We start from the raw sequence: 10,925 nt of genomic DNA, 5'->3' as shown, positions 1-10,925 counted from the left end.
TACTCACCTCCAACTTGGGGGGGGGGGGGGTGATGAGAATAGAATTACAGATTATTAGTTAGCACAAAGTTAACTAGAATTAGAGTACACAAAGTTAGTTAGAATTAGTCGGTTAAGTTTGTTAGTGTGTCAGAGTCAAGTTGACTAGCTGACTGATCAATGTATATATATATATATATATATACACACACGCAACACCTCGTAATGATTATTCAATTTTACATTCAATAATACATTTTCCTTTTCTCTATGAATGCTCCTCGTGTGAGCTCAAACCTCCATTAATGGAGGAAAGCTATTGATTTCTTACCTTATGATGTTAGTTTAGTTTCATCAGAGTCGTGCGTGGGCATGCACTATTTTAACAATTAGTTCAACTTCAAAATTTTCATATAATTATAGTAGTACAAATATATACGACTTATTTTAGGTCATACACTTTAAAAGCAATACTTTTATTCTTAAACTTCTAATATAAAAAAGAATAATTTAGGGAAAGTGTTTATGTTTATCAAATTGAGACGTAAAAAGTGTCATGAATAAAAATAGACAATGTTGCATTACGATTTATAAGTCGACCACAACCATTATTATTATATCGAATAGGAGTACATATAAATAATCACAATATAAGAATATCAGCTATGACGGTAGTCATAGACCAAATAACTAAAACGATAGATTTTTTTTTTTCAAGAATGCAAATCAAATAAAGGAAAAAGAGAGAAAGATATGAAGAGCTAACTGGGCCTAGTTAAATTAATTTATGAAGGAACAACGCTTCCTAATTTCACCAGCTTTGCCAGTTAAAACTCCAATCCTTCCCATTTTCTCCATTGATTCAGCAAAATCTTTGAAAAACGTTGATCCATGGGACATAGCTTGTAATTTGACGTAAGCTTTAGTCTCATTGTCATCGAGAAGGGCGGCATCAGATTGGAAAAGCCCTCTCCTTTTTTCCACAAGACTATAATAACTTCCATCAAATATCTTGAAACTTCCTGGATCCATCTCAACAATGGTTTTCACGTCGTTAATTGAGGTGCATTTACTCTTCAAACGAGCAACATAGTTAGCATCCATAGTTGGGTCAGTGTCACCTTTGCCTGTGAAGTTGTATATTCGACTTGTGAAGGAAGAGCAATGAGAATTTCCAATGGTATGCCCTCCTGAACAATGACGGTCTAATGTGAGTTACCTTCAATTATAGGTTCCACAGTAAAACTGTATAAATATTCTTAGATAGTAAAAAATTAGTCCATGATTATGACTAGCTCTCGACGAGTTGTGCTAAGCATATTTTCATAGTAGGTCAATTTGATTTAAACTAATTATATAGCCAACTCTCGATGAGTTGACCTGAATATATATTCAATGCAGTCCCTCCAATCCATTGACACCCCTAAATATTTTATAAATGAATATCATTATGGGAAAAACTATAATGTAAAGAGCAAGGTGTTTTACTACTCTAGATATGTTCCACATTTTTGTAGTGAAAAATAAAAGTAAAAGAAAGAATACCAAACAATTAAGACTGATAGAAATATGATTTGAAATCAGAATAGTGGCAAAAAAAACCTTCAAAATCATGACTTGTCCAAACCGTTTAATCATTGACTTAATGTATTTTAATCTGCTTAATTCATCTCATTTATAATTTACATTGATATGCAATTCAAATCAAATTATGAGAAATTTGAATTTATCTAAATGTTTTATAAGAAATTTATATATTATATTATGTTATATATATTAAAATATAAGGAAATTGTTTTCTTAGATGCGTAAACAAATTATAAGAAAACAAACAAATAATTTCAAACTAAGAGTTGACTAAATTGCATTCTGATCTGATTTTTAATCTACTATACAACCTATTAAAATTCAGTTCAACCCGTCCAATTAACACCCCTAATATATATTACCTGATAGAACAACTAGGTCTTTTGCATTGAGACCAACAGAAGCAAACTGAGCTTTAAGAGTAGTAATATTGGCAAAGGGAGGTGGTAAATTGAAAAGGGCTTCCAACATGATTGACACTTTTCCATCTCTTCTTCCCAAAGGAACATTCCAATATGGTCCTTTAATCTATAAAATAAGCAAAACCATCATTAATGTAAAAATTAACAATAATTGTTTTTCTTCTTAATTATTTACATAATTAATTAATTAATCTCTAATTAATAATTACCAATGATATTGCATCCCTTGCAACTAAAGCAAGAATATCAGCACAAGAAACCACCCCAGGACACTTTTGTTCTAATTCAGATTTGGCAGCTTCAATTACTTGGAATCCTCTAAGGGATTGATTTGGAATTGCATCTATCTCTGCTAGATTGTTCTTTGTTGAGTTTAGCAATACAGATCCATCACATCCCTGTACAAACCATTTTTATGAGTCGACGTCAGAAGTATGAAAAAGCTGAAGTGATTACTAAAAAGTTAATGTGTGCGCGCACACAAAGACATTGTATGTTTACACTATAGGTGGGTAATTACAAAAAAAATCTCTATGATAAGTAATTAACATGTAACCTAATAACATGGTAATTAAAAATAACCATTTTCCACTGGAAATTATTAGTGAGACAAAAAACAATAGTAATGTTTCCATGCAAAAAAATTTAGGAAGTTTTCTACTATGTCAAGAATCTGTTTCACACCATGCATTTTCCCAATGAGCTGGTTAGGTGGAAAATCATGTTATGTAGCACAAATTTTCCACTGATTCGCTATGAGAAAAAACGCATTGTTTCTAGTAGTGGTTATACTTATTCATAATAGGATATGGAGATGGAAATGAAAATAAAATAAATCAAATTTAATTACGTACCCTAATAAAGCAATCATGGAAGTGCATCCTAAGAAGAGGAGCAGCTAGAGTTGGTGCTCTAGAGATGTAATGTGAAGTTGTCTTTTCCACAATAGCCTCAGCTCCTGGACATGTTTTCTCATAATAGCCAAGTTTCAAGCCTTGTGCATTACAAATAGGAATTATTGCAAGCATCAAGAAGAAAATTAGCCTTGGGAAAGCCATAATTGTTGAAAATTGAAACACACAAATTGTAGTATTTTCTTTTCTTGATTTGGTGCTCTTGTTATGTGACACATAGTGGTTATTTATAATATACTAATTAGATATGAAGTACTACCATGCATGATTTGAACTTTTTCCATGCAAGAGCTGGCTTTAAACAAGTTGGCTAGTGATAAAATTAAATACTTTATGATGTGAATATAATGGAGTACTAATAGAGTTGACTTTAATAAACTATACATGACTTTCAATAAAATTATTGCATGTCATTACCATATGAATATGAATATAAATACATTTCCTTGTCATTTGTTAAGCAAAAGGATTTTTGTAGTAGTGTAGGTAAATGCATCAATCTAATGAATGGTTGACCTTTAATTGCATGTTACTAGCATAAAAGGAATCTTCATATAATTTCTCAATACTTACCCTGCCTTCTTTAATAAATTTAATCACTTTCTCTCATCCAATTTATATTATACACCTTCTTTTTCGGTCTGTCCAGAAAAGAATGATATATTTTTATATTTAGTAACAATTTAATTTTAAAATATCCATTTTATCTTTAATGATATGATTCATAATTACATAAATATCTATGATTCATTTTAAACCATATATTTCAAAAGTCTTTTTTTCCCCTTTTTAAACTACTTATCTAGTCAAACTACATCATATAAATTGAGACGAAGCAAAAATATATATAGAGACCACATATTTCAAAAGTCTTTTTTTCGTTTGTAAACTATGTGCCTAGTCAAACTACATCATATAAATTGGGACGGAGCAGTGGCGTAGCCACAACCACCCAGGGTGTCCAATTCGTCGGAAAATTACGTTGTATATATATGTCAAATTCTACATTTAAAGGATATATATTTAAAGTTGGAAACCCTTAACAAAAGCTATGCCTTTGGCGTAGTAGTAATGAGTGTCCATTTGAAAGAAGGAGTTTTGGGTTCAAACCCCAAATATCACAATATTTATTTATTTTATTTTAACAGCCACACACCATTATTCTTGAACACACTTGATAAAATATCTGGCTCCGCCCCTGGGATGGAGAGTATATATATTAATACAAACTCTCTATATATATATATTATTGTATTAATCATGCATGCATTTTGATAGGTTGTTCTCTACTCGGAGGAATCTTACTTCTTGATCTGACCGAGTAAAATCATGCCAATATAATATATATAAACAACTTATCTGTCCATGTTCCACGAATTAGTTAGTTTTATGGATAAGATGGGAGATTTTGAAGCTGAGATATGGGCAAAGTGCGTAAATTTTTGTTTTTGGGACCGTCATTAATTTAATTTTATCGAAGTTAAAAACATTAAGGCTTTGGGAAATTTTTTAAACATATATCATTAAAGTTGAAAATTTTAGATATGACTTTAGATATTCTTGTCTGAAGTATGACCTTATGAACACTAAATATCGAACATTTTAATTACCTGAACAAAGGCCAATTTCAAACATTTTTCTAATAAACTTATGAACTTGACAAGGTTTTATATATTCAATGAAAGTTTTGAAGTATTTGAATAAGAGATGATGGAATATATAAATTTGGCAAGGTCTAATTTCAGATATTTTTATTAAAGATATGGCCTTGGCAGGGTTCAATTTCAAACATTTTCGTATGAGATCAGTGCATTATTTTGTTATTTCAAGCATTTTTGTATGACGTTCAAGTAAACAAATTGTTGTCCAACTAATAATTTGTTTGTCGGATTTTTATCATTAAGCAGATTATTCAATGCTCAAATTTATCTTAAATAAGCTCAAATTTGAAACATAGGTTTCATTATTACATAAAGAACAAACTCTAATAATCAATTCGTCAAAACAATAACAAATCTAACAATTTCATTCTGCATCCCGGGTAATTTGTCATTATTTTCATGCTTTTCCAACAATACCCATATTTTTTTCAAGCTTTTCACTTAGGAGTGTACAAGAAAAACCGATAAACTACATCAAATCGATAATATGAGTCAAATTGAAAAACAACGATTATTGATTTAGTTTAACTTGGTTTATATTAAAAAAATCAATTATAGTTGATTTGGTTTGATTTTAACTAAAAAAAAGGTCAAACTAATCCAAACCAAAACGATATCACATGTATAGAATTTTTAAAAATATTGTATACACAAAAAATTTTCATGTGATGTAATTTATAAATATTTCGTTTGTCAATATACAACATGATAATTTATTATGAATTTTTCATAATTCGTATACAAATAGCTAGGGTAAGCATAAACAAATTTTAAATTTATACAATCAAGAACTAAATTATACAAATTATGGATTTATACAAACAGAGACCAAATTATACAAATTCTGAATTTATACAATTAGAAACGGAATAGCAAAAATTCGCAATACTACAATTACGGATTAAAAATAATCAAAACTTAGCTATATTACATAATATACTCTAGATGTTTGTCATTTCGCGTAATTTTCCCATTTTAATTTCCGTCCAAGATCGCACACTTCAATTTGACAAGAAATACTAAAAAAAACATAACAAGTGCAATGCTCAAATTTGCCACACGCCACCTACAGACTGACCCAAAATAATAAATGTAACAATGAGTTAATGTTAGTCGAAATGGTCTAATGAATTTCTGTATTTGTATGAATCTTCCCCAGATCTTCCGGTAGCACAGGCGAGACAGCGGCGGGTTCTCTGCCCCTGCGGGGATGGAGTGACAAAAGTTATTTTGAGAATTCAAGAGAAGGTCACGGCGAGACGAGCCGTTTATCATTACGATAGGTGTCAAGTGGAAGTGCAGTGATGTATGCAGCTGAGGCATCAATAGAAAATTATACAATAGAAAAGACCATCTAAAGAGCTTTATCTCAATCATAATCACTAAAATAGTGAAAAAAACTATCGCAGAAAATTTCAGTAAAAAGGCAACGAATTTTGATAACATTGGAGAGGAATTCAAATTAGAATAAATTCAAATGTGATCAGGAGTGTGAGACCTTGTAACAAGGGCCTAGTGGTCATATTAGGGTTTATATTAGCCATAAAATAGAAATAAAATTGAGTACATACTACCCTTCTCAAAGTCCAGAAAGGTTGTATTTCCTTTCATAATGTTTGTTTGGAGCTCATTTTATATGGCAAGTTAAGTACTTCTATTCTTGATATTATAATCATCAATCTCGTACATGATAAATGGAAAACCCTAGGAAATATACAAAATAAAATACTCCTATTGGACTCATTATAATTTAAAAAATCAAACCTTTTTTGCATAAGTATTTTGAGCATTACTCTCCTTAAAAGAAAGTATATGTTTCCACAATAGCTTTATCCTTATAAAACGAACAAGATTTTCAACAGTAGTATCATGTAAAAGCAATAGAAGTGAAACCTTTCTTCTACCTGTGCGCCTTGTCCAATGACAGCTTAATAGAATTGATGGCCAAAAGTCAATCCATAAAGTAATTTCTCAAGTATATTAGATAAAAATAGTATCAACGTGCATCACATGTACATCTTGAGCATCGTATGTGCATTTTGTTCGTCTTACATGTATCTCGTGTCAATTAGTACATAATATATTTTTTTTAAAATCACACATATATTGTTATACATTCATGTGAAGTATATATACAAGAAAAATAAAAAAGAAATAGTGCAACACACAACTAATTGGCCAAGAACATTCACAACGTGTGGCATTTCAGGCTTATTGATTAGGATCTCTAACAGTGCAATGTCAAACTAATTCAACCATAATACAAATTCTCTTTATCTATAATGAAGGCTCTAAGTTCCGGCTTCCCAGGGAAAAAAGATGTCTACTCAAACTTCCCTTTGGGATAAATTCATATATCAAAAACCTCTCATTTCCTTCAATGGAGTAAACCAAGAGTGAAACTAATTAATGGCGATGTCAAACCTTGATAATCACATCTATTTCTGCCTGAAATTAATCCAACGCCTTGAAATTTATAATCGTAGATTCCATTCTCTTCACTGCAATTTGAATTTCATCTTTAGTAACACCTTTGTAAACAACTCCAAATCCATCATGATCAAGCTCATTTTTGGATGCAAAATTATTGGTTAGCCTTCGAAGATCTTGGGTTGAAATGACTAGGTTTCCACTATTTGTAGTGCACATCTTGGGATCTTCTTCTAAGACAGTAGCAACTGAGTCTTCTCGTGTTTTCCTACTCTTGAAAAAAATAAAAAAGTGACAAATTTAGCCGCCACAATTACTTTAGCAACAAAACAGGCATATACATCCGTAATGACTTTCACACTATCCTTGAATTTTGGCAATGGTGGATCAAAATTGTTCCCACTTAAGTCCAACAAATTCAAAAATTAGAGCTCTATTATATTTGTTTGAACTTGACCGTGCAAACTATTTCCTTTTAAGTGAGCTTCAAGCAGTGAATCCATGTTTGCAAGTGAAGGGCTAAGAATATCCATAAAGTTCTTGCTTTGTAGATTAACTACTATAACCTGACCTTTAGGGTTGCAACTGATTCCTAACGCCAAGGACATGTACATGGATCATTACCAGACTATTCCAAAGCAAGTTTGACTAGATAATTCCAACCACCAAGACGATCTAATAGTGTGTTAACTTGAGGAGCACAATGAATATCGTGGGGAGTTGTACTGACAGAAAAAAAAAAGAAGAGGAATATATAGCATTAGCAGCTCTAAACTTTAGGATAAGACTTATTAGCGTATTATCGCTCAAGTTTAACATAGACAAGTTTAGATATTCACCAATCCTTGTGGAATCAAACCAATGAGTTGATTTTCATTCAAACTAAGATCCTTCGTCAAGGAATTCAAACCACCAATTGTATCAAGAATTCGTCCAATAAAATCGTTGTTTTGATGCCATTACAACATAAGATGATGCATAGTACCAACTATATATATACGTTGATTGAATCATTCAATCTAGGACTATCTTAATTACTCAACCACAAAATTCGAAGCTCTGAACAATAATTTTTTTTTGGGTATTACTGCTTAAACAACTATATGACAACTTTAAAACAGTGAGAAATTAAAATTTTCCAAAAAAATGAGGCACGTGTCCAACTATATTGCAAGACATGAAAGAAAAATTTGTAAGCTTAGCTGAATTTTGCAACTCAGCCAGAAAATGGATCATTCCCCATAGAAGGCCATTGAAGAAGTGCAAATTTTTCTCTCATTCGATATGGTGCAAGATAGAAATAAATGAACTAGGAAGGAGTTTTAATTAGTACTGTTTGTTTAGACAAATGAGTACTTATTTCATTAATGACGAATTAAGATGAAAAGAGATGATCTTATTTCATTTTTTCTATTTCCTTTCAATGGGTTTCAACTTTTTAGCTGTCAAGTATTTTAGACCGGTAAAATTAATTTTATGCAATTTTTGTCTTCTTGATCGATCATATTGTTTCTTTGAAATTAGCTTATATTCGAAGTTCATTAAAGAACTACTCTTGCCTTAGCGTGAGATAATGGGATAGTCTATGTGATTTTTGTTTATAAAATATCTTCTTAATGTTTATCGCTGCAATATATGTTTTAGATTCAAAAAATTAATTAGAGTGTTTGTATAAGAATGTTTTAAATTGATTCAAAAACTCATATTCATGTTGATTGAAGTAATACGACATATTAGGTGCACGAGATACACATGTGGTGCACTAGATATACGTGTGTGATGTACGGAATACACGTGTGACGCACAGAATGCACATGTAACACGGGAATTCCATGCATGTAACACATGAGATACACATATGACACACAAAATTCACGTGTAATGCATGAGATACACATATGACGCACAAAATTCACGTGTAATGCATGAGATACACATGTGACACACATAATGCATGTGTAACAAACATAATGCATGCATGTAATGCACGAGATACACGTGTGACGCAAGAAATGCACTTGTAAAGCATGGAGTGGAAACCTTCTCATTTAAAATAGTGGAAACCTTGTCTTTTCAACCCAAGGTCTTTGGAGAGTAACCAATAATTTTGCACCAGAGAATGAGCTTGGTCGTGGTGGATTTGGAGGTGCTTACAAAGGTGTAACTGAAGGTGGAATTCAAATTGTAGTGAAGAGAATAGAATTTGTGATTATCAATTGCAAGGCATTGGGGTGAGTATTGTCCATGTTCAACGTATGACATTTCAGGTTTAGTGATTAGGATCTCATGTGTAACATCTCACAATTTGATATAACTAGGAAGAAGTTAATAATTGAAAATAGTCATTTTTGGAAAGAATGAAAATCTGGAAATTTTGTTAAGTTAGAATAAGTTGAGTGTTGGCCAACTTCAAATGGCCATAACTTCTAGTTCATGATGAGTTAGAGGTATTTCCAGATATGGTAGGAAAGATCTTGGAATGATCTCTCCAACGTCACTGAGTTTACATAATTCCGAGTTTGTATGAGTGAGTTATGACCTTTGAAAGTTGGGCTATTGAAATAGGGAAAGCCCAATCCGGATTTTGAAAGGGTAGTTTGGTCTTTTCCTTGCCCAATTATTTTATTTCATTTTTGGTAATTAAGTTAGGGTCTAATCAGAATTAGATCAGTTTACGCTTTTACCAAAATACGCTAGGGCTTGGAGAAAAGAGAAAAGAAGAGGAGAAAAGAGAAGAGAAGCAAGATTCGTCAAGATCGTCGAGTTTAGCTTGTGGATTTCATCGGGGGTGATCCCTACAGGTAATGTGAGATCACATAGCGTTGGGTTAGTTCACCCACACGCCAATCATGATCAATTCAGTGAAGTTATTAGATTTGAAAGTAAATCCTTGTGTTCTTCATGAAATTTGTTGAATTCTTATGGGTTGTGTTAATTGGAGTTTTCTTGAGATTGATTCATGTTATTAGTTGTGTTTTTCAAGTAGAATCTGATTTATATTGAGGGTATAGATTATTCTAAGTGTTTGGGAAAAGAACCAATTGAGTTTAGAGTTGAAAAACTAAGGAGGAAATTCGTAAAAATCTGGGTAAGGGGGTTGGGGCGCCGCGCCTCTCAGCGCCCCCCAAAACAGTCTCTGAAGTTTGGGTCTTGGGGCGTCGCGGCAGCGAGAGCACCCCACCCACTCTAAAGTTTCAAGGCTGGTGCCGCGTGCCTATCAAAGCGCCAGGGACACCCGTTCTTCCCATTCGTCCCACATCTTTTCGTACTAGTTTCTTAGCAATATACCTATGTTTTCTAGTTGATTTCAACACTCTTAGGTACATCTAAACATCATGAAATCATCCATAAACATGAGATCATGAACCTTGAATCCATAATCCAATTCAAGGAAAGTTAAGATCAAAGTTAAGAGAAGTTCATAGAGTATTCCAAAAGTCTTTTCCAAATATTTTAACTTTGTTTTAAGACTTAAAGTTCAAGTTGAGTAAAGATTAAAGAGTAAAGTTTGTGCACCTCTATATGAAATAATGGAGACTGGGACTCCATGAAGTCTTACCACCCCTTCAAAATTATATGGGGACTATGTATTCCCAAAGGGTTTAAAATGTTTTCACATTTAAATAAGAAAGGAAATCTCGATTTCCAAAGAGCCTTCGGGCTAGTTTTCAGAAAAGAGTAATCGCTTTCTAAATGAAGCAAGAGAGGAAACTTTGATTAAAAAGATAGCCTTTGAGCTAAGTTTTTGAGCACTAATCTCAAATCATAGAAAGAAGTATGTTTTTAAACATAAGAGCTAATATTATTTTTTTTGGGAGTAGTATTGAGCACCGATATGGGGGAGAGTTCAGACAACTCACAACCCCCATAAACCATGTAGCCATCATGGGTAGAAAAGGGTCATACTTTTTAGATGATTCCTTTAGTGCTTT

General features: G+C 32.3%; 1 protein-coding gene across 1 annotated transcript; it reads right to left on the bottom strand.

The window, feature by feature from the left end:
- Nucleotides 1-547: 547 nt before the first annotated feature.
- LOC102593714 (peroxidase 56-like) lies at nucleotides 548-3,090 on the bottom strand. Its single transcript, XM_015313188.1, has 4 exons — nucleotides 2,843-3,090; nucleotides 2,198-2,386; nucleotides 1,929-2,094; nucleotides 548-1,169 (listed from the first exon to the last, which is right to left on the bottom strand). Exons 1-4 carry the CDS (start codon nucleotides 3,044-3,046, stop codon nucleotides 760-762), a joined length of 969 nt encoding a protein of 322 aa, XP_015168674.1. The 5' UTR covers nucleotides 3,047-3,090; the 3' UTR covers nucleotides 548-759.
- Between the last annotated feature and the right edge of the window lie 7,835 nt (nucleotides 3,091-10,925).

Source organism: Solanum tuberosum, unplaced genomic scaffold (genome assembly GCF_000226075.1).
Source record: "Solanum tuberosum cultivar DM 1-3 516 R44 unplaced genomic scaffold, SolTub_3.0 scf00236, whole genome shotgun sequence".
NCBI classification, from domain to species: domain Eukaryota; kingdom Viridiplantae; phylum Streptophyta; class Magnoliopsida; order Solanales; family Solanaceae; genus Solanum; species Solanum tuberosum.
Note: the sequence above shows the minus strand (reverse complement) of the source record. Positions and strands in the feature narration are given on the sequence as shown.

What these genes read in the sequence shown, in the direction of transcription:
- LOC102593714 (XM_015313188.1), bottom strand. Translation starts at nt 3,046, where the DNA reads ATGGCTTTCCCAAGGCTAATTTTCTTCTTGATGCTTGCAATAATTCCT. An exon ending in TCCATGATTGCTTTATTAGG is followed by an intron (nt 2,387 to 2,842) that starts GTACGTAATTAA and finishes TGGTTTGTACAG; the next exon opens with GGATGTGATGGATCTGTATT. An exon ending in AGACCTAGTTGTTCTATCAG is followed by an intron (nt 1,170 to 1,928) that starts GTAATATATATT and finishes GTCATTGTTCAG; the next exon opens with GAGGGCATACCATTGGAAAT.